The sequence below is a fragment of the Dinoponera quadriceps genome, unplaced genomic scaffold (genome assembly GCF_001313825.1).
Source record: "Dinoponera quadriceps isolate SergipeBrazil2010 unplaced genomic scaffold, ASM131382v1 scaffold1308, whole genome shotgun sequence".
Lineage (NCBI taxonomy): Eukaryota > Metazoa > Arthropoda > Insecta > Hymenoptera > Formicidae > Dinoponera > Dinoponera quadriceps.
The window spans coordinates 2,334,198-2,358,338 of NW_014555613.1; the positions used below are offsets into that span (position 1 = coordinate 2,334,198).

At 45.0% G+C, this 24,141-nt stretch overlaps 1 protein-coding gene across 3 annotated transcripts in view; it reads left to right on the forward strand.

Moving 5' to 3' along the window:
• Window positions 1-24,141, forward strand: part of LOC106744899 (carbonic anhydrase-related protein 10) — a 159,410-nt gene that overhangs the window by 127,644 nt on the left and 7,625 nt on the right. For all 3 annotated transcript variants that reach the window (XM_014620035.1, XM_014620036.1, XM_014620037.1), the window contains exons 5-6: window positions 4,856-4,951; window positions 12,951-13,017. In XM_014620035.1, coding sequence (XP_014475521.1) covers window positions 4,856-4,951; window positions 12,951-13,017 — 163 coding nt within the window. The remainder of the gene's footprint in view (window positions 1-4,855; window positions 4,952-12,950; window positions 13,018-24,141) is intronic.

Consider the following 24,141-nt stretch of genomic DNA (forward strand, 5'->3'; position numbering starts at 1 on the left):
GGAGGTACGGCGCGGGAAGAATACGCGTGACGTTATGAATACGAGAGCGTTGCATCCGATTAGGAGGAACGGATGTATCTTGTGGAACAGGACGCTCGCTATTTTCGGATTGATTCGTGCTCGCGATTGATCGAAAGAGAAACGAACGCACACAGCTCGACACCGCGGAATAAACGCTTCATATATTCAGGATATTTTGCAGGAACGGTTATTCGGCAAATGTGCCGAAGCCACGTGGGTTGTTGTGTAATCAGATTCAGGCAAAGTTTGCAGGCGAGACAGTTTCGTGTGTGTCCGGTCGGGCAGCTTGCATCGTAACTACGAGATAGCCTCGTAGGTCCAGGCCAATGGGTTAACTAGTGTTGTCATATCAGTTACTATTATTGCTTAGCGTTGGCACTGTGTCGAGTGCGTTATCGCGCAAAGTAATTTCGCACGTTGCGTTCTCCCTCCGTAAGACTTTCAGCAGTCGCTGTCTTCCGCGATAATAAATGTGAGCACCGAAAGGGGTGCAAAACGTAGCACTTCATATGATCACAATACCGAAAAGAACTTTGTCGAATAACTTCCTTAATACTTTGCGGCCCGTACTCCGTATGAAGTTGTTGCACTGTCCGACCCGAGCAAACTGAACTTATGATTCATACTTAGCTGCGCATTTTCGACTGCAAATAAGCACCGATATAAAAGGGCTTGTTAAGATTAAAGTACATCCGGCTTTTTTGATTGTAAAGTTCATACTTTCCTCTTATCTATGAACAATAAATCTTAACGTTTGCATTTGTTCTTATTTATTTCGGATGGTTAAAGATAGTTGTTCTTTTCTGGCTGAGAAAGGTCAAACGTACACGGAGAAGAATAATTTACCGGCACGGCAAATTTTATGTTGCTCGCAGCAAATCTGTCAGCTACTATATGGACAGCGAAACGATTAGTTAAGAATACTAATTGCCATTCGCCAAATTACTTTGTTGAATCTGTAAATTATTTTGCTATAAGGATAAATTGGTAAATATACGAAAACAATGTTTTGTTCTAACAATAAATTAACTCGCGTGCAAAGTATCCTAAGGACAGATTCACTTATAATATTGCTTTTTCAAATTTCTCTACATGATAAAATTTATTTATTATCCAGTATTATCTGTTATAAATGGCCTTTAGAAATTGTGCATACCTTCTGAAAATGCAATAATATAATCATTTGCATCGGGCGTAGTACCGTAGTTCTATTGATTAAAATTTTTGCACTTTCGTGTACTTTAATTATCGTCGTTCAGAATTATCACCACAATATTCATTAGTAACGTTTCATCGTGTCTCTTTCCTCGACAATTATTTTTTACGATTATTTCTTAACGCTATTAAGTAGGTTTCACTTTTGCTTTCCTTCATCACATTTACCTTCGATCATATACATATATGTATATTGTTAACGTTAATGTTCCCACGATGCGACGATACTATATCGGCGGAGCGCGAAGTGTTAATCGAACGATCGCCCCTTTTTCAAAATAATTTTCTCGTCGGCAAAGCCAGCTCGCCGAATGCGTGTTTAAATAATCACGAACGAGACACGGTGACTGCTTAAAAGAGGATAATGCGTTTACCGAATGCGCGGTCGTGTTTGCGGGTTCGTCACAGTCTTCCAGGGTGGTGATTATGCTGTAGTGGCGGCAAAGTGGCCGGGTAAAGTGCGAAGAGACGGTCGGGAAAGAGGCGTCGGGCCAGGATGAGAGGCGGAGTGCAGGAGATACGAGGAGATCGGATGGTATACGTGAAGCGAAGGAGAGCGAAGGCCAGCTCGGCACTTCGCGTGTAGCCGCGCTGAATTCCGAATTTCCGGAGCGTAGCAAATTTCAGAAAGCCCAACTACACACACACCGGCGCCTTAGCACGGTCGTCAAGTAGGATCTCGTTCGACCGTGACAACGAATTTTGAGATCATCGTGCGGCTAAGAGCCGCGGAATTTTATCCGACCTCGAAATAACACAGAGACAACGGGGAGAAAGCGTACGATCGTGCTTGCACTCCGAGCGGAGGGCGGAAACAACGGTGGAACGCGTCGCCTCGATCACCACGCGATTCATAATTCCGACGTTATGAAAAGTATATCGGAACCGCGCACGCGATATAACGTTACCGCCGGTCGCTCAGAATACGCTTAGAAATTGGAATATGTTGGTAAAAGTTACGGTTAAATGCGCACTACTCACCCGTCCCGCTTACCTTGAAGCTGACTGCAGTCTTGAAATATATTCATGCATTAAATTTCATGAAGTTCGAATGAATGCTCCCTGAATTCTCCAGACGCTGTTGTTTTCGCAGCTAACTTCCCCGCTTCTGTTTACCCGCGATAAATATTGAAACTTTCAGTTTGCATGTAAAAACCGTCAATCAAACGTCGAAATAAGTCGCTCTGCTAATTCACGTAATTTCTTCTTTCGAACTCGCTGGAAAGTTGCGCCGAGCGCAAACTTCGCTTCTGCAGTCTCGTCGTTGCTGTGTGCTCTCTCTCTCTCTCTCTCTCTCTCTCTCTCTCTCTCTCTCTCTCTCTCTCTCTCTCTCTTCCTTCTTCTCTTTTTTTCGAGTTATCTCGAGTTATTATTTCAAATCGACATAATAGATGTGCGGCGGGTCAAAATGCGCGGCACGATATCGCCTGGACGAGAGAAAGTACGAAGGACAGCTAATCGCAATGGCGAATAATAGACGCGCATGTCGCACGTTACAATAACAATAATAATTGGCGTTTTCTTTTTTCACCGATATTACACCGACGGCCGCTTTCGTATGGAAGGATCGATTCGAACATCTGGCACAATGTTATTACGCGTCTATAAATATTCGCGCGCGCGCGCGCATGCAAATTAAAGCACGTTATCCGTACCCTTAATTAGTCGCTCGATATTACATAAAACGGATGCAGGATATAACTTTTCAATCCACTTCTACTTTTAAATTCGTAAAGCACATTAGGACGCCCCAATGAACAGCATCTGCGTAATTCGATTACCGTTCCATCGATATCGACCAGTCGTCCCTCGTGGCTGAGTGATCGAAGCGGAAACGCGTCCAAAAGAATACAAGATTTTTCGGCGCTCCACTGCGACGGCGTGGAGGTCCCTTCGATAAACGGAACGCCACCAAGAGAAAAATATCCCGCTAAAAGGTAGAAAAGATGAGAACGTTGTATTGAAGGTGGAGGAGTGGGCGGACGACGGGGGAGGAGGAGAAGCAGGAGGAGGAGGGAATTTCACGAAAATGAGAAGAAAGAGAGAATCTTTCCTATTCCTAGTAGTGCGAGTCGTACTTTGATCAGGCGCAGTGGATTTACACTCACTCGCGGCAATCCTCTCGCTTCTCCTCTCCGCGCCTTCCTCGCTTCCTTCATCCCTCTTCTCTCTCCCCACTCCCCTCTCTTCATCTTTCTCACGCGCTCCACGTCGCTCTCTATTTCCGCGTCTCTCCTTCTTCATATTCTTGCCTCCATTCGTCGTACTGCAGCGGCATACCCGCCGTCTTTGAAGAAGAACTCGTCGCGTCGCGGGCATCTCGGATACCCTTAGGCACAACCGGAAGTGCCGTGGCAATGCCATTACCGGCCGAAAGAAACAGATATATGGATACGCCGAAGGACAGACGGAGAAAATAAAACGGGAAAGGAAGGCAGGAGAGGAGAGAGGGGAAAGAGGGAGGGAAGGAAGGGAAGGGAGAAGAGGAAGAGATGGAAGGGGAATACTGCAAAGAGAAGCGATCGCGGCGAAATCCTTTTCTTCGCGGGGAGAGCACACGTACGTCGGTGTGTCTTTCCCGCGCCTTATCCGGCATACAGAACTTATATAGCAGGTGACATTCGCGGGAAATGAGATACGAAACGAGATGTATGTCCCAAAAACAAGATACATTTCACGAGCGACTTGCTTTCCGTTCCTCTATAAACTGAACGCCGCTCTCGTGCCGCTGCGACCGCGCGCACGTCGACAATAGATCCGTCTCGCGACTTACCTGCGAGTTATGTACGTTACGAGTTTCTTAAAGAAATGAATTATATCTCGTGCTGCCTGTCGTTAAATCCCGTCGGCCACACTAACGTGACGACTGCAACGACGGGGAAGAGAAAGAGAGAGGGGGAGAGAAGTAATATTTGTTACGTTATCGCTTTGTCGTAAAACTTCCATAATGTTTCGGAAAATATGTAGCACGAAGGAATATTTTCGTTTATCAAATGCGAAATTTCTAACGTAAGATGGCACGCAAAAATGTCAAAGGAAAGGAGCCACCACGTATGGTATGCGGTTAAGAATTTCGGTGCCTCTGAAGGCTGCTGCAAGATTTATATACTCTCGGCGACACGCGATTTAATAGGTATGTGTTCGATAAATATTTGTGAAATATTTATTTAAAACACAGGAGAGAGATGAAACGGCGAATATTTCGAACGCCAGTCATATAGTGGAATCTTAAATCGATTTTTCGCTTGTGTGCATGCACGTGTGTATATCACGAGCGTGTATAAAAAAATGTGAAATTGAAAAAACAAAAGGATTCACGTTCCCGGCGATTTTAATATCGGCGCGACGTGCTTAATTAAGTGCAATAAAGCCGGCGATTGTCGACGAGAGAGACGTGATTGTAGCGAGTCGATCTCGAGAGGAGATAGAAGCGAAGGGTAACAAGAGGGGAACGATGTGGTACGAGGCGTCCTCGAGCACGGAACGTTCCGGAATCTAAACTCTAAACTCGAGAATTTGTTCGTGCGAGGACGAAATTTGTCGGCGTTGCGGGAGATACGGTTATGCTGGCGGCACGATTCCACCGGGGAAGTAATTTCTTTGCGGTTTTCTGTTGCAGATACAAGTCTACGGTTTTAACGCCGAACTGTATCACAATATGAGCGAGGCGCAGCACAAAAGTCAAGGACTAGTGGCGATCTCGTTGATGGTGCAGGTGAGTGAATTTCTCGTCGGGCACTCTCTCTCGACGAAACTTTCGTTCATTTTTCAAATGTTCCCGGCCCGTGAAGATTTTCGTATGCGCGCGAACTTCCGCGCTATAAATTACAACTGTTAAATCTCGTACTCCCGTCATTAATAAGGGCGTAATTAAAAATCGCGTGGGTCTCGCCGCGCGATCAATGCCGTGTTTTAATATCGCCTCTCCGGTAGGAAGCGTGAAAAAGAAAATTTCGCCAAAGTGGAATTCGCTCACGCTTGATCCGCCGGTATCTCAATGTTTAATCGAGTGAGCGTTGCGCGTAAATTGATAATTATGTCGGCAGTTAACACCATCCTGGTTTCCCGTCTCCCGACTCTTGACAAGCCGTTCCTAACAGGGCGCATATCGTGATACTAACTTTCAACTTCGGACCGCACTTCGCTTCCCCTTACAAATGCAATCGGTGTAGCAGAGATTAGGGTAGTTAGCGCGTGACAGATGCTAGCCAACCACGCTAATAACGCACGTTTTGCGAAAAATTAATGGCCGACCCTGATTCTCTCGAGTTTACTAATCCTTTACCTGTGGTGACTGTGACATGTATATGCGCGTCTAACCAGGACTCAGAGATATCTGCGGTAAAAATAAACGAATTTCTAATGGGGCAATCGATTAATGTTCCTTATTAATTTATGAGATGCTAGAAAAATATGCGCACGAAATGTTGACAAACGTGCAAATATATATGTGTGTGTGTGTATGTATGTGTGAGTGTGCACCTGAGCACATATAACAGGTAAACCGGTGAAGTTCGTCAAACGTGCATCGATTATAATCAGATCCGGCGAGAATGGATATTACCCTGTTATTTTTTCAAACAACAAATCCCGCGTCCGTGATTTCTACATTTCCCATTCGCCGTAGTATCATTATTATCATTATCGTTATTATAACATAATTATTTTAGTCGGAGGGACCACGAGCAAACATGCGGTAATTTTCCCAAGATGCGCTTAACACAGAAATGAATTCCAAAGTTTTAAGAGAAACCTTCTGTGATTCTACCAACTAAATCTGCGTCGCGATTTTGCCGCTTTCTCTCTCTCTCTCTCTCTCTCTCTCTCTCTCTCTCGCGTGTCTTCTCTCACCGGTTCATTCTTCTTCGTTCTTCTCGATATAAACGCCAAACCGTTGTTCTGACAGTTAACCCCTAGACAATCGCGATGTTTGCGCGCCGGTCGGCCTGTTGTGTGAAAAACGCATGAACTGATAAATCGATAGATTTATAAATCGTGACGAAACTACCGACACGGGCTTGGTACATGCGGGTGAGACACGAATGTGTTTGAAATATTTTCGTATTTTCACATTATATTTGCAGTATTTTACATTAAATTTCGTCGTATCGAGTTACGCATCACGCAAAACCGCGCATTATACATTGTGCATCTTACAATAAATGGATTTGCTATTATATATATATATATATAATTTTTTTTTTTCTTTACATCTCGCAACGGCATCCAACATGCGAAATATGTGTACGCACGAAGAACAAATCGGATTGTATCGATGCCCGTGATCAAAGCGATGCGATTTTAATATCATGCGGAAAATATAACGAAACCTCGCTTTACCCGCGCGTTTTTCCCTCTTCGGGTAACGGAATTATTATCGCGGAACAATTATTTTGCTTCAACGCTCGCGGACAGCTACCCTCAACAGTTCCTTTCAGATCGTCTGCAAACTAAATTTGCGAGCTTCGATGGAAATAATGCGTCGTACTTTTTCCTCCGTCGCAATTTCTGCATCCTTCTGAGAGAGTAATACTCCAGAGGCGAAAAAAGAGAGATAGAGAGAGAGAGAAAGAAACGAATGATTAAACTGCGCAAATTACGTAATTAATACGTGTCTACGTTTATAATCTAATGATGAAACTTTTCTCTCTCGCTGTAACATTCTTGCGATAGATTGAAAATGCGACGCATCTGCGTTCGAGTTAATTATAAGTAAAATTACAACTTAAAAATGAATCGCGCATTCTGGAGGGAGAAAGGACTCGGTTATAAAAGTTCTCACAGGAATTAATGCGAGAAGTTTTAACATTTACAAGATTTTACTCTCGACCGGTAAAAATCACACGCTCGTGTAATGGCGAAAGTCACGAGCGCGTCGATTTTTCGCAGCCGTTCCCATTTGAAAAGGCACGAAGGAACACGAACGAGGGCTGTTCTCATTGTCGACATTTTTCGCCCTGGCGAGAATATTTTTCGCATATCATAATCTGAAATGAAAGTAATTATCGTCACGTAACGCATTCTCTCTCCCTTCTCTCTCTCTTTTTCTCTCCCGCCGGAAGACGACCAGTGCACGTAATGTAAAACATGCAATAGCTAGTATTGCTGACCCTACTGTATTTACCGTCGGAATAACTTGGAAAGTTTCAGCGACGATCTTCCGTCTTTTTCGTCGTACGCTTCGCGCGCTCTTTCAACGCGAACGTCCTTTCTCGTCCGTTTGTCGCCCTTTTCAATAACTCAGCTTTTGGAACCGCGGACCGCCAAAGGGAGAGGCAACGGAATAACAGAGAGGCTGACAGAGAAAAAGAGAAAGGAAGAGAACTTATACGTGTCGCAGCGTCTGCAACACGCAACGACGCACTTTGACCGAGCTCGCAGCTGTCGACAAACGACAGCGAGCTCTGAATATTTTTAAGGGTATGTTTACGAGCGCATCGAAGCGCGGCGACACGACGGTCGTAAGAGCGTGTGATGAAAAGAGCTCGCCGACGCGATAACGCCGGAGATAATAGTGTCGTTATAATTAATAACTCTTTTTTTCCTTTTCATCGAGGTTTACAGCCGCTACGTGCGCTGTTAGCATTAGCTCGTCGTCCGATTGATACGACGGATAAGTACGAGAGCGCGCGGAATTGTTTTCGAAACACTCGAGTTTTTGTTTTTCGACGGAGGATCACGTAATCAAGCCGGGGGGAACGCGGGTAATATAACTGAATTATTTTTAGCGAGCAAACATATTTAGTTGTGACAGTCCACAGAGTTTCTCTCTCTCTCTCCCTCTCTCTCTTTCTCTTGTATAATCGCAGGAATTAAATAATTTAAAATTCAATATTACAACGGGGAAAGAGTGTTCCCACACGTGACGAATGAGTGGGGTTTAAATGTTGTAAATTAAAGTTCATATAAATAGGAAACATTTAGCACGGCCGCAAAGTAATTTCGCGCCGCGGAATCATAAATTTCAATGAGACGCGGCCAAAGTAACTTGGACAAATACGGAGCAGCCGCACGTCCGAAAGCTCCGGCGCTGTGCCGAATAATCCCAAAGCGGACGCTACGGCATCATCCTTCTGGAAACCTTTAACAGGTGCTCGATCTCCCGACGAATAGATCGTAAAGGTGTGTCTAGAGGCAACGGGGTTGACGACTGTAATTCAAACGGATTATACCCTGGGGTGTCTGAGGGATGAGATCCAAATGAGTCGCTACTGCCGCGAGATACCGTCGGTACTTTTAGGATCTCGGATCTAAACGAACTTCACTGACGTTTTAACGCGTGAGAGAGGAGAACTTTTCTATAACGCCGTGCGGATCCGTCGCGTCAATTACGAATACGCTGATTGATAGAGACGGCTCGTCGCGAAGTGCGCGCCGGAATTATAATGCGAATAATTTGTCACTCGACAGACACGGTCCGACAGTGTAATCTGTTATTGCGATTTTCCATGATTTCTGCAATCACAGCTTTACTGCACGGTAATGTCTCGGGTAGAATTTTATCGGGACGTGCTTCAAGCCCATAGTTGTCCTAGGTAGGCAGGTCCTAAAAAGGCAAATATTGAATGGAATTTCGTGTCTGAGTACTAATGTATATGCTTTGTTATGCTAATAAGATCTGCAACTTTACAGTCCCTACAAGACAACCTGGCTCGTCTGATTCGTCCATGTTTGTATGTAACGTTACATTTCTATGTAGGGTCCAGGTAGAAGTGGGAAAAAATTGACCTTGCAGAGTCTTTCTAATACTAGTTTGAAATTTGTATCCGTGGTATTAGGGTTAACGACGCGTTACCGTTGCGACAAAAGCCTCTATGAAATGCTTAAGGGTTAGCGAGAAGCTACGCGAGCTGAGCGGAGCCGAAAGTTTCTCTCGGAAAGGACGAACGAATTGCTACGACCTACGACCTAAAACCCGTGAAGCATAGGCACCGCGCTGGAAAACACGAGCTATCGGAAAAAAAAGTTTCGGAACGCCGTCGGAACGCCGTCGGGAGTTTATTCGCAACACGCGAACCCCGCGACTTTATTTTCGCGAATTTACTTTCGATACATCGAGATAGATAGAGAGAGAGAGAGAGAGAGAGAGAGAGAGAGCAAATTACGCACTGCGAATACCGACAGCTCGTTAAAATTCACGTGTCGAGCTACTTGATTTCACTTCGCTGTTTCGAAAGTAAAAGGCTCGAAGCAATGGTAATCGACCGCTTGTAATAGCGCACCGTCAACCCTCCTGCTTCTCCTCGATAAGCAAATATCCTTTATCCTTTATCAACATAACCAAGTGATTATCACGGCCGGTTGTTTATCGCTTGTCTAGCGAGGAAATTACCAGCCCGTAATTACGTCACGCGTCAGTTTGCCTTGGCTGCCAGTCAGTAGTAGTCTCTATCTAGTGACAAAAGACGGGAATTCCGCGTGATCAAATGGAAGGAGAAATTCGGTAGACACGAAGGATACTATGTGAGATCTCTAGAGTGAGAGACAGAGGGGTTAGATAGATAGATATAGAGGGAGAGAGAGAGAGAGAGAGAGAAGAAGAATGAGCGAGCGAGTCGGTTCCGTTAATTCCCAACGTTCGTCGTGCTGGACCACATAATATGACGCGAAGTCGACTGCCGGCAGACTCCACCGGTTTGGACGATATCCTTTATCTGTAATCGCTATAGCACAATCGAGAGCAACCGCAAGGACGGTCCTCGACGATCGATACCATCTCAGGACAGGCGTTGCAGCTTGTTTATCGCCCGACTGTCGCGGAAATTACGAAGCTACAATTACAAATTAGTGCACACTTGATTTGCCAAACAAGTAGCAACACGCTGACGGCGTACGCTGCAGCTGCGGATTGGATTTAATCGAACGGACTCTAGTCGCACGGCGATGGTATTTAACGCGAGTCGATTGATTTCGCGATGTCCTGGGACGTCGACGCAGCTATGATTGCAACGAACGAATCGAATAAATGTACACGTGAAAACGAATTTTTCCCGGAGAAATTGGGAAACACGATCGTAAACGGTGTGTCAATTTGTATGTGTGTCTACGTATGTGTGTCTTAAATTCGAAGTCGTGTCAGCGACAAATGAACTTCCCTTCGATTAAATGAATATCAAGGAGTTACTATTACCGCGAATCCTTTCGGCTGGGTTCGCTCCGGCGGACGGGATTAAGAACATTTAAGGACGGCCGTCGTTGAAATTAATTCTCTTAGTTCATAATTAAGATTAGGGTCTCTTTATTATAACAAATTTAAAGGGAGATTAAACCGTCGGCGCTCGTGATGTTTACCCGTCTCGCAGCTGAATCTCGATTACGTGCCGTGTAATTCTCAATTAATTAAAAAATTAGGACGGCCGACTGATTGAAAACCGGGGACGGCCGTTGCCTCCGAGTAACGATTTTCAGTCAGATAATTTTACAGATGTCACGCACCTCATTGATAAGCGCGAGGTGATGAATCCTGGTCTATGAATCCTGCAACGAGTGGAAATGCGATCTTGAATGTTGACTTCTCCTTAAGACCTTTAAAATTGCAACAAGCGTGCTATTTTAAAATTCCATTGCGAACGCAATCGTCGTAAAGTGCGTTTTTCAATTGAGCGAGAGAGAGAGAGAGAGAGAAAGAGAGAGGAGGTAGAGTAGAAGAAGTGCAGATATTATGGAATACTCGAAGGATTTTATAAGATGAATTGAAAACTATTAAATATGCCAAGTGTCATAACATGATCTTCCCTAATCGATTTCGTTTATCTATAATGAGTTTAACGTTGTATCAATTTTTTGAAGGAAAATTTTGGAAGGGTAATTTGAAATAGATCGGATAAAATGGAATATTTTATTTATCTTGCCAAAAAGTAACTTTTCTCTTATTTAGATGAATAATAATGATCGAATAATCTATAATAATTATTATATTATATATTGATTATCTTATAATCTATTGTAAACTTATATTTTTATACTTTCTATTACAATAATAATGTTACAATGTCATATAAATGTGTATAACATTACATTTGTTTTATCTCTGCGTTTTACGTTTTTTAACGATATCATCTACATGCTTCTTTGCCATTCTAAAAGGAAGAAACAATAATATGCAATACTTACAAAAGATGGCAGATAATATGGATTATTCCATAATACCTGATATCGCTATTTTTGCCTTTTTATCGTACATAATGGAAATACCATATGACATTTGTAAAATAGACTGCATTAAAGTTATATCTTATTTTTATACATAAAGAAAAATGTGAAAAATCTGTGAAAAAAGGTTGACCGTTAAATAAAAATTTAAAAATTCACCCGATGAAAGTAGCGAGATAGAAATCTAAAACTGAACACATTGCACACGATTTCATACTGGGCTTTGTAAGTTAAGTTAGGTTAAGGATCCAGCAACTAATAATGCAACCCACTGAATTGCGACACTTATATTAAAACTAGAAATCGCACTATTCTATATTATCTGCATTTCCTCTATAATTTACTCCATACCAGAGTATTCTCATAAGTTATAGAAATGATACAAAAGATTTTAAATATTTTAGATGAACCTCGCGAGCGATAACAAATTATTAAAATCTATATCATGAGCAGCAGCATAATTACAAAATTACAGAAGTTAATTTAAAATTGATCTCTCAACTAGATATAATGTTTGGTGAAAAGTAAGAGAAAGAGAGAGAGAGAAAGAGAAATATAATTTATCTCGTACCAGGGTCCTATTCCTTAGATTTGCGGAAATGACGGAGACTCCTGAAAGTTACGGAGTTACCAAAGATTTTAGGCATTTTAGATGTCTGAATCAAGCGTTTAACAAACTTTTAAGACCCATGTCATGAGCAGTATAGCATAATTACAAAATTACAGAAGTTAATTTAACCTTGACCTTTCAACTAGATATACTCGATAATGTTTGGCGAAAAATGACAGAGAGAGAGAGAGAGAGAGAGAGAGAGCTATACAATGAATTTAGTGCCTCTCATACAAGATGTCGCATTTCAAGTGAACGAACAATGATGACGCTTCGATCGCGCGCGTCAGCGTAATTCACTTGTAGAAACTTTCGTACACACACTCACATATATGCCCGCGAGACGCTCTCCCGCGGCACGGTGGTATTGCCGGCGGTTTTAATTATCGAAGATCCATAAATCTGGATATATATCCAGTGGAGGAATATCCAGTGGATATCCTTTCCGTGGATGCACATTCCGGATCGGATCCTTCCCATCCTCTCTCGCTTTCCTTTCTCCCCGACTATCCGTTTTCTTATCCGCTTGTTTACTTTTATTTACGGAAAACCGTGGGGACGGCGCGGCGGCGACGATAATAATTTCGCGCTACGCCGGGGAAACGGCGAAACTTTTGATCGACGGCACCTCTGGCCGGATCAACTTTTATTATTTATCGTTACTTTAAAGTCCGCGGTCGGTTTAGTCGGGTTTTACGGTTACCTTTAATGGGTGCCCAGTGTAGAACTTTCGGAACGACTCTTTGCCTTCACCTCTTTATGCGGTGCACTTAGCAGCACCCGAACAACCCCTTTTCATGGGAAATCGATGGAAAACGTATCAGGGCGGCGAAGAACGCGCGGGTAAGGGCGAAGGACATTGTCGGATTGCATACCCGCGCCCACGTGTGTGTACTCGAGGTGTTGCTGTCGTTTTAGCCGGATACACAAAGAAAGCTGTTTTCTGTTTCAGCTCGGCGAGAAGGTAAATCCTGAGCTGCAGATCATCACCAGTGTGTTCAACAAGGTCCAACATCGAGGTGAGTACACGTCGTCGCGTACGTCGTACGCGTCGTGAAGGCTGGCGTAAAACGTGCCGTCTCTCCTTCCGCCTCTGTCCTAAATCAAGCTGGAAATTCCGTCGTCCTTGGCTCTATTGCGTAATATCACGCGCTCGGTTGTATATCCGCGCTCAACGACGTGATAACTTTTTTCCCGCTCTCTCTCTCTCTCTCTCTCTCCTCTCTTTTTTTTTCTTCTAACACCGCAGCGGTGAAACGTGCGGCTCCGCCGAATACCCTGCGACAGCGCAATTTGCCGCCTTCCCTCCTCCCGTCCATCCGGATCCACGATGTTTGCCACTTCGCGAGACGACGCGCTAAATAATTTCGCGTCTCAGCGATCTTTCGCAATTTTGTATTATTGATCGACGCGCGTTATACTACGTGCTTTCCTCTTCCCCCCCCCCCCCTCTTTCTCTCGCAATGTCGGGGTAAATCGCGAAAAATTCGCGCTCCCTTCTCGCGAGCGCGCGTTTACGTTTTTATAAATTCGCATCGACGTCCCGGCGCCGGGATGGCGCCGAATGGAGTCGCCAGCACGTCATCGGCCGTCGAGACGAATCAAGCGACGTGTAATAATTATCCATTCGTGATCGCTCTCCTGTCGGCGCTTTTTACGGCGCGCGCGCGCGCGTCGCGACGCAACAGCGGACGACGTAACTATGCAGCATTGTGTGCCGCCGGAACGTAAATCGCGAGCAAGCTTCGAATGCAGCGGCTCGATACTAATCTCCTACAATACCGGCTAAATGCGTCATTGAAATCGTCTCGACGCCCTCCTTCCTCCACGTCGATAGTACCTAATAGATACACGGCGTCGCTCAAGAGGCGGGATTTCGAAAAATAATGAGATCCGATTGCAGTGCACGCTTCCTCGTCCCGCGTCATCTCGCGGAGAGGGAATATTTTGCATACGTATAGATTATATATAGATATTCATAGATTCACGATATGCCGTGCACTTCCGGCGTGCACGTTTCCTCTCATTCCGTCTTGCGCTCAGTCTCCGTGGATTTCTCCGCGTAACTCGATAATACTCGAAACGTACACCGATATTTTCTTTATCATGTAGAAAGGAAAAGCACTAAAACTGACGTTGGTATGGTAAACTGACATACCCATGTTTCTCGGCTGTAAAATATTGAACTCTGTCGGATAGAACGTGAACTTCGTCTGCAGCAGTCGCAGCTGAAGCGGCAGTTTTGATTAGCGAGCGCGTTCGGTTATATGTTATTAGCGTCGTTTGATTTCTCGTCGCGCTGAAGTCTCTGCTTTTAGCAGTCTTCTCGTAAAAATTAAATTTACAAACCAGCGGTAAGTAATTCACTTGACGGAGCTATTTTTATACAGTTTCAAATCACTCCGGACCTCCCCGAAGGAAATATTTCACCGTTTTTACTCTTCATACGGCCCCCGTTTTATCATTCGTGTGCTCATTTCTTGCGCTCTCAGGCACGTGTAGTCTATTAAGCGAAGAAATATGACGAGTACAAGCGAATATGCATGAGTATTTTTGAGGAGATTGCTCGCCTTTAATATTCATTTGCCAGCTGATAAGTGACGACACGTTAATACGTTTCTCTTTTATTCAGTTTCGTTTCAGTACGAAAAAATGCACGTTAAAGAGTCGCATTAACTGCAGCAGTAAAGAGTGCATTCAATCGTTGTTAGTTTAAAATGTACAATGTGAGTGTTTGTGAGTTGTTAAACAAGTATTTTGCACTCGTAATTGAAGGTACGTTTTTATACACCTCTGTTTACACAGCACTGTACGTGTTTACTACTCAATGTTTACTCAAAAATACTTAATAGTACGTTAATACCATTCGGATGTACTCGCATGCGATCTTCTATAGCCATTCGTTATTACGGAAAAATGCCCCTTTCCATCCTAAAAACGGGGTCATACTCGTTCAGCCGAATGCACGCTTTCACTACTCAAACTAACAGTTTTCGCGGGCTGAAAACGGTGAAATATTTCTGTAAGGGTTGTGCCAATCTCTCTATCCTCTGTTACTGAACCACCCAACAAAAGTTAGATTCAGGTTGTTTTGCAAACCGACATACCCGAACGTGAAATATCATCTCACAGAATATAGTTGAAGCTACCGATGACTGATTTTCCCCCTGTTTTTCTTATTTGATTGTTTAAGATGGTCGGAAAGCAAAAGTCAAAGGATCCTTCTTGACATGATAAAAATATATAAAATCAAATATAAGACATGAGGTTATATAATAAATATATGAAATGTATAATTTCTCAGTGCTTTCATTTTATCTCTTTGATAATTTCTTCTTAACATCCCATGGATATGTCGATTTTGGATTTCTCAAAGTATCATTTCTCCAGCTCCTTAAAAAAATAGATATTTGCAAGAAAATATGTAATAATTTTCATAAAATCATCACATATTTTAATAAAGAAACGTTGCTGGTTTGCATTAGTGCACATAAATTTTAATTTTACACCTTCAACGCAGGACTTTAGGCCCAAATACAAAATTATATGTCGGTGCTTCCCCTCCCCCCCCCCATTAACGATTTACACCGCGGGGTGAGTCGACTGCGAGATCTTGGTGGTACCTCGAACAAATTACGGACCAAAAAGAGAGCCCGGGTACGCCATGCGCTCGGACACAAAAGATTCTGCGAGACGAAGGTTAGGGATGAGAATCGACGTTCACCGAAATTCTCGGGTCGTCCGACGCGCCCCGGAGCCCCTGAAAGGAGCGAGGACTGCAATTAGTGGGCTCCCGTCAAAAGACCGGGTCCGCGGCTGCGAAGAATGCGATGTAGGCGGGAGATCGGGGTATACGAGGTTTCACGTCGCGATGAATACGCGCTTCACGCATCAGATATCGCGCCAGCCAGCCAGCCAACAGCGAAGAAGAGCTTCGGGCGGAAAGTTGCCCGGATGCCGCGGTCCGCTGGAGTAACCTCGGATAATAAATAAAACGCCCATGGGGGGAAGGGAAGGGAAGAGAGAAGAGTGTCGGGTCTGCCGGCGATACCTCGGCTTGTGGTCGGGGGTTGGCGGCGGTGGCGGATGGCACTCGAGTCGCTGAGTCGAGAGAGTGAAAAGTCGAGAGAGGGACTTCCACGGAAAGAGAGAGAGAAAAAAAGGCGAAGGGGACAAAATGACTCTCTTAAGATAACGAGTCACTTCGTCTGCCGGGGAGCATTCGCACCAGCGGACGCGCCTTCGCCTGTGCCGTTCGCACCGTGCAAAAAGCAGCAGCAATAGAGCCCCTCTCGTCGTGTACATACTGCGTGTGTACACCGTCGGCGGTATACGCGCAGACGTGGCTGACGGGTATCGCGAAATCTTGTGTCTATCTCCGCGAGAGGAGGAACTGAGAAACCGTCGTCCGACGGCTCGCGCGTCTCACATTAAGAAGGGCGCGAAAGAAGCACGAGTGTGAATAACGGGGGAAACGCTTTAGCGGAGAGCAAGAATAATGAAGAAAATGAGCAGCGTGGGTGCAAATTACTCAGCGTGCTCAACGTTTCCACGCATCGTGTGAGCGCAGTGCAGCAACGCAGCGCTCTGTCAGACAACTAGTTAATAAATGTCCGGCCGGCCCTAATTGGTAAGGTAAAAATACCAACCACCAGGGACATGCATCCGAACATTTTGCACTTGTGCTAAAATCGGTCCTTGTTGACATTTTTGCGTGAAATTTTTAACATATCCGTGCGTTAATTTAACATATATCGTGTCTGCGTTATCTCGATAGATCTCAGGTCGAGTCGGTATTCAGACACGTGTATGTGTTGAAATAACTTATATTTCAATATCGACTAACATATGAATATTATTTATAAAATTTTGTATCAATTTCTTACATAGTATTCGCATTACTCTTCATATTTACATATTTACCTTGTATTAAATTAACACGAAAATTTCCGTGGACCGTTTGGCACATGTCAAATGTGTTCGACACAAAATTCCTTACTGTTATGACCACAGCATTGGACATTTCGTACATCATAGCGGGAAACGATCTATTTCAGAACGATTTGGAGTATTCTAATCGGAATCTGTGCTGTGTATGGAATAATCGGGGAAAATTTCTATGCGGGAATTAACAAGATCTTTCCTCTGCTCCTCGAGGAGAGGAGGGGCGACCGTTGGGCCGGCGAATTTCGCGATACGCGAAATGACGAAATGTACGCCACCGCGCACGGCGCATTAATCTGATCGCAGCGATCCTATCGGGCCACGATATCGCATGCCGTGTACAGACGATGCAACATTCACGCACAATATAATGTAGTTATAGTTTGCCGAACTATGCGGAACACCGAGGTGGAAGGAAATTGCAGAGTTGTCAAAGTACCGATAACACTAATATCTCACGCGTGCGTTACATTCGAGCGTGAATCGAGTACGTATTCTCGACACAGCCCGCTTTCCGCGGCCATTTACACAGGAAGGAAAGGGGTGGGGGAGGGGGGGAGGTACGCGCTCCTTCCTCCTCTAACGTATACTTGTCTCGTCGAATTAGCATCCGTCAGAGCGTTGTTACGATATTAAAATTAAATGGATGGCTTATAATGGATCGCAGCGCGCCCGCGTTCGCGCTTGCGCCCCGCGCCTCCATCAAAGAAGGCCGCGCGATCCGCGTTTGATGATGCATCACGCGTCGACTTATGGACGCAAATTGCGCCCGACGTAAAATCGAAATATGATTTTCCCTGCCTCTCGCGCGTACACCGTGTGCGGATTCCAACGAACTTCGTACTCTCTCGCGCGATTTGCATCCGCCGGCGTTGCACGCGTCGGCTTCGACGGCGGCGGAGCGGCGCAAGAACGTTTTCGTTCAACTTGCGTGGCATAATTCCGCGCGCGGCGAATGCCACGGTTGGTTGCATTGCTCGACGAGGAAGAAAATAAACTTTACGGCCAAGCATTCTCGAGAGGGTACGTCGACGGTATGGAGGAGCAGTAGGAGGAGGAGGGAGGGGACGAAGGAGGGCGAGAGCTGGTAGAGACCATCGATGCGCACTCGGAGCATCCCGAAGTATTCCTGGGGCACAGAATCCCGCCGGCGGCCGGCGCGTATAAGGACCTTCGGTGTGTTTCCTGTTAAACGATTCGACCTGGAAGCGTGCCTGGAGTTTTTAACACGGTTAACACGATCGACGCCGGCAGATGCTGGCGGGGGGAGGGGACGGTCGATTTACAAGGGACGACGGTGTCACACACTCGGCCGGGCCCGGTGTGTGCATAAATCTGTACACGCGCGCGCCTCCCCCGGCGCGGCTGTGTGTGTATTTTAATCAATACCCTGTTGACACCGCGACCAGGGAACATAAATCATAAGACAATGGAAAATGGCGCGAAGGGGGTGGAGCAACAACGGGATCTAAGTATTCCATTGTCGTGTACGTGCCGAGACAGGCACCCGTTGCATACACAGCGGCCCGTTCGCGCGCCCATCGTGAAATTTATTTAACTTGAGCTCCTCATTTGCGTTAAATTACGCGCGAGCGAAAGAATAAAAGGGACCCCCTCTCTCTTTCTCTCTCTCTCTCTCGCTCGCGTTTGTGCCATACTATCATAGCGCTGTTCATATTTGTTATTCATATTCATCTTCATTTATTCATTCGGTCTTATAACATATTCATTTTCTGATCCAATAATCTCATAAACTACTCACTTGTAATCGTGACTTCTAGTTATTCTATACTTATTTTCTGTATTTATCTTTCTATTTTCTGTTATTGCCTATACCCGTGTAGCTTCGTGAGTGTATGTTGTTTCAATCGCTCATATATCATTCCTCATCGCGTATTTCAAAACTATTCCAAGTACTTTCGAAGTTGCCACTCAGGCACTCATCGATGTTACTGTAAGTTACTTACTCTCAAATGTTTCCTTTACTTTATCACTATATTACTCACAGCCACTTGTACATATGTTTTTTTCTGTAAGCTCGTTATAATGTACCTTAAGAGGCTTCGACCCAGGGTTAAACGAATCTATTCATCTTTCTCTTTCTCTCCACACCGGACACGGTGTGCGTTAAATGGCGCAAATATCAGCGCGCGAGATACTCTTTTTGCAGTCCTGATATAAATTTAATAACGATTTTATGACAATGTAGTCCCCGGGTAAAGCAAGCACCCTTTCATCCACCCGCACGCGCGCGCGCACAATGTGTATTGCGAAACTGATTTCGCCGACGTCATTAATTATAACGCCAGTAATGTCCCTGCCGAAACCGATTTCAAGAATAATGTGTTTTTAAACTTTGATCAATAATGCGTATAATGTAATGAACGCTGATTACGATCAGTACAGATGGGCTGAAAAAGCTCCGGCGCGTCGCTGAGTATTTTCGCGGCGCATTTGACAACGCGTGTCGTTTTGCGCGCGTAAATTCCCGCGTATACGCCCGCACCGCCGTGGAGACGCGCGCTAGATTGCTAATTTCTGGCATTCTAGCCGCGCGTTCCTTAAATCGAACTGCCGCGCTGCATTAAACGAGCCGACAGTACGCTCGTTAACTCGAACTTCATAAGATAGTAATTTCCACTCGATGAGCGAGTTTTGAATATTCACGTTCTCATCGTGCGTAAGCAAATATTAACGTTACATATGCAAGAGGTGCGATATCTAATTACACAGCGCGTCTCTATTTACCCAAACATTGAGAGACGCCGCAGAGTTAATGTCCAAAATATACAAGGTAAAAGTTTTGTGCTAAATTTCACGCATTTCACATATCCCAAACGGTCCACTCAAATATTTGTGTTGATTTCACACAAGGTGAATATGTTGAGAAAGTAACACAGTGTCGCTTTTGCGGGCAGACAGAGAATAGAAGATAGCGGCATCTTTATGTAATATTTAACACATAAAATATGTTGATTTAACAAATGTCAGCTGTTTCCTTTTACCGAGGAAAAATAACTTTTACAACTATAATCTTTATAAACAATATGTGTAAACAAATATAATCTTTATATTAAACCTATACTTACATACAAATTGCGTTATTCTAACATAAAAGAATGTTGAATATCAGCTCAACACAAAATCTCCAAATAACTCAATCACATTCTGTTACATTGGCGTATGGCTGTGTCGAGAACACGAAACTTTTAGCAAGAACCGATTTCAACACAAGAACAAAATGTTTTTCTTCCATGCTTCCGACCATCCATATTTCCATCGAAGAACCACCTTCTCATTCGTGCTTACGATATCACCGGCATCTGACGTCTGTATGCCGATGATGAATCGAAATGCACTGATTTACGTGGCCATGTACAAGCACGCACAAAAGGGGCGACGCTTCGACATGCAGTAATCTAAACAGCGGGCGAGTAAGCGCGAGACAGAATCCTAGTGCCTGAGGAATATTCGCAGTTTCGCTCTATACATCCCCGGCCATTTACTCCGCGCACACCCGTTACACAAGCCGCACACCGCCCGGCGAATGCCTACGTATCTACGAAATGTAGATAATAGATGAAATATTTGCGCGGTATGCGTGGTATTAAACCGACACCCCCTGAAATTGTATTTTATAGCTACCCCTGCCACCGACGGGCCCTCTCTCGCAACCCCTTCGGAGTCCTGCCTCACCGCCCGCCGCCCCTCTATGCTCGTTGCACCCACCTCGCATCCCATTCCCTTTCTCCCTATCTCTATCCTTCTCTCTCTCTCTCTCTCTCCTCCGCACAGCTGCACAATCGTATACACAACGTCGCAATACGGCGGGGAGCCAAGCCACCCTCCCTTTCCACTCCCGAATTCACTCTCTCTCTCTCTCTCTCTCCCTCCTCTCCGCTACCTACCCTCCAGACGTGGCGTTTCGCCATATAACGAAACGCCAGAAACCAGTTTGCAGATCCAACCGTTGGGAGGCGCAAGGTATCTCTCATCCGAAGCGTTTCTATCTTTCGGCTGCATCCCCGACGCACACCCCTCGCTCCCGTCATGCGCGCTCACTATAGCGTTACTCTCTCTCTCTCTCTCTCTCTCTCTCTCTCTCTCTCTCTCTCTCTTTTTCTGTCTCTTTTTTCGCTTCTTCCCTGTCCCTACCGAACGCGATCTCCCTAGTCGATAGAAATATTTTCTGTGACTACGAGGATTGGAAGCGGTGAATTTATCACGGTGACAGACCATCCTCTCTCTTTTTCACTCTCTTTCTCTACAAATATATATATATATATATATATATGCCGGGGGTCGAAGGGTAATTCTCTTTTTCGGTTTTCTTCGATGGCACGGGCGCGAGGCAAAAGTGCCAAAGTAGCGGCCGCATATGCGGGCTTTGCTTATCGCCACGTCAGTCGGGAATTTGCAAATAAATAATAATACCTGTCCGATTTTAATTCGTAGTGAGCAGCAGTGAGTTGAATAATTAACCCCGACAGCGCGGAAGAGCCGTCCTAATCAAAAAGTGGACGCTAATACGTTAAAGTCGTGCGCGTTAATGTCCTATTTTCCCGGAATTATGAGTGACGGTTCGCCGTTATATCATAATATTTAATTGACAAGCCGCATTAAATATCCCGTGCTCGATAGCCCGCTCGTACGCGTGTTATAAAATAATTCAATGGCACGAAAATCACGCGTAATGGTCCGTACACGATATGCTTGATGCGACGACGATAGAACATAGCGTGGTTTTATATCGCTGTTATTACTTATCGATACCATGCCTTCGGAACATTCCGGGACCGCTACACGTACGTCGAATATACCACGGAGTTTACTTTATTCTCAAGCCGATCCGAAAGAAGTAAATTTATGCTAAAAGAAGTACACACGGGGACTATTAGAGTTCCAGCTGCATAGGCACGATGCGGATACGAGGACAAATGTAATAAATGCCCGACGAGAAGAGCCTTAAGGAGATATTGTCCCTTTAAAATGAAATTTCTGATTACCTACGATATTCTCGTTAAATGCTCTCGCGGTTGTCGTGTCGAGCCGGCGTGCTAATTAAGAGTAAACAGGGAAATGACCATTTCGTCGTGCGCTCTCCGGTCTCCCTCCCGCCGAGCGAGAACGATACAAGACGGAATAAACTCCTCGAGTTGGCCGGTCCCAAGCGGGGAATTATTCATTCGGCAAACAAGAATCTCGTTTCGAGAAATCGAGCGCGACCTTAATACCATGCGGACGAAATCGACGTGAGTTCCTGTGTGCGTATGTGTATGTGCGTCGACGAGCAACGCGTGCGCGCTCGTGCACACATTACGTGTGTCAAGGATGTTCTTATATCGCGATTATCGCCGCTGTCATCATCATTATCCCTTGTATATGTGTCTGTGTGTGTGTGTGTGCGCGCGCGCCGACACCATTAGGCACGGTCAATTTTCCTAAGAGCACCTCACGTTATTCCGAACGATACTCGACTTCCACGCAACGAACCGCGTGTGCGTGTGACTCTCCATGTTCGGCGGAAATATCAACGACGGCCACCGGGTCGTTCGATAATAGATAATGGTGCGTCGGCACGGATTTGCGTCGACCATGAATTATTAAACGGGAGTGTGTATTCCTTTCACGACGGAAATCACCGTTCTCTTTTTACAGAAGAAATCTCGAGCCCGGACGGTAATCTGCGCCGTAATACTGCGATACGATATGAAGATCCGAAAAACTAAATTTGGCGTAAAATGATTTTACTTGAATCGAAGGAAAACGTAGAAAGGCTTATAAAGGTCAAGCGTAGGTTGTGGTGTGAATAAATTTATATGGGGGGAGGGGGATAATATGTTTGTATAAGTGTTATCGTACGCACGTATATAAATGTAGAACAAAATATATTTGTGTCAAATAATTAACAGTATGTTTAGAAGTAACACGTGGCGAATATGTTATTTTAATATTTAAAATTTAGAGCAAACTTTCTGGGACATGTGAAAAATGTTAAAATTAACGTTTCATTTTCTTAATATATATAGGCCTTTTTTATGTTTTTCTTTCGATTGTACATCCCAGAAGTTCAAGCCAAAGTCCGATACAATTCAATTTGATTTTATTCCATCTCGATACCTTTCTCGACGTATCTCTTCTCCCGCCTCGTGTGAGGGGAATTTTATTTCTGCTCCTCAATTATCAAGATATCAAACTCGGATCGATACCGGGGAAAGAAATTGCATCGGAGGAGCGGTGAGCCCTCGCCGAACTTTCGAGGAAAAGTCCACTCGCGCTTCGTCGAGGCGAGGAAGACCGGAGAACGCGGTAATTCCGAGATCCGGTAGCATCCGGCATCCTACAGCGCGATCCTCACAATGCATAATACAACTACATTACCTCGTTTAATCTTGCCGGTGCGCGCGAATATGTATCAATAGCAATGGCAGCCGTGCGCGCTCGCGATCCTCTCTAGCCGACGGTCTTTTCTCAGGCTTGCTCTTTCCCGGGGAAGGAGTTAATGCATTTCATTAATCACGAGAAGAGGACGACCTTTTCCACCCTCTGCCCTCTTCACGCCATCCCCATCTCCTCCCTACTTCGTCGCCCGCCGCAGACGATACGGAGCAGTTGATATTTTCCCTCGTTCCCCGCTGCGCCTAGTTATTATTATTATTTGTCATCTCACCGGATTCCTTTTTTTCTTCGTCCCCCCAGCCCTCATTTATTTATCCCTATCCTCACGGTCCGGCCCCGTTCGCCGGAGTAAAATCAGGGCGCGGTGATATATAAAAATAAAGTGCACACGAGCGTGCACGCACACGCTCATACATATATATATATATATATATATATATGTATGTATATATAAAGGCGCGCACGCACGAGCGTAAGACGTAGCCGATACGAGTTTACGCGAAGAGCGAAAAGGGAGAACTAAATGGCGAACGGGGGATGCTAGGGGAGGCAGGGAAAGAGGAAGAGAGGGTTAACCGGCGGCGTGAGAGAGAAGGAGAGGGAGAGAGAGTCCGCTTCAAGAAAAGCTTGACAGCTCCTACTTTTTGCCCTCGAAGTTTCTGAATGGCGGCGCCCTAAGAATATCTCGGCGAAAGAGGACAAGGGGTTGGCTCGGCGACGAGAGGGACGCATAACGTCGGAAGCCGGCACACTGGGGTGGATCGTTCTCTGTGCGAAGCAAACGGCAGCTCCCTTGTGCC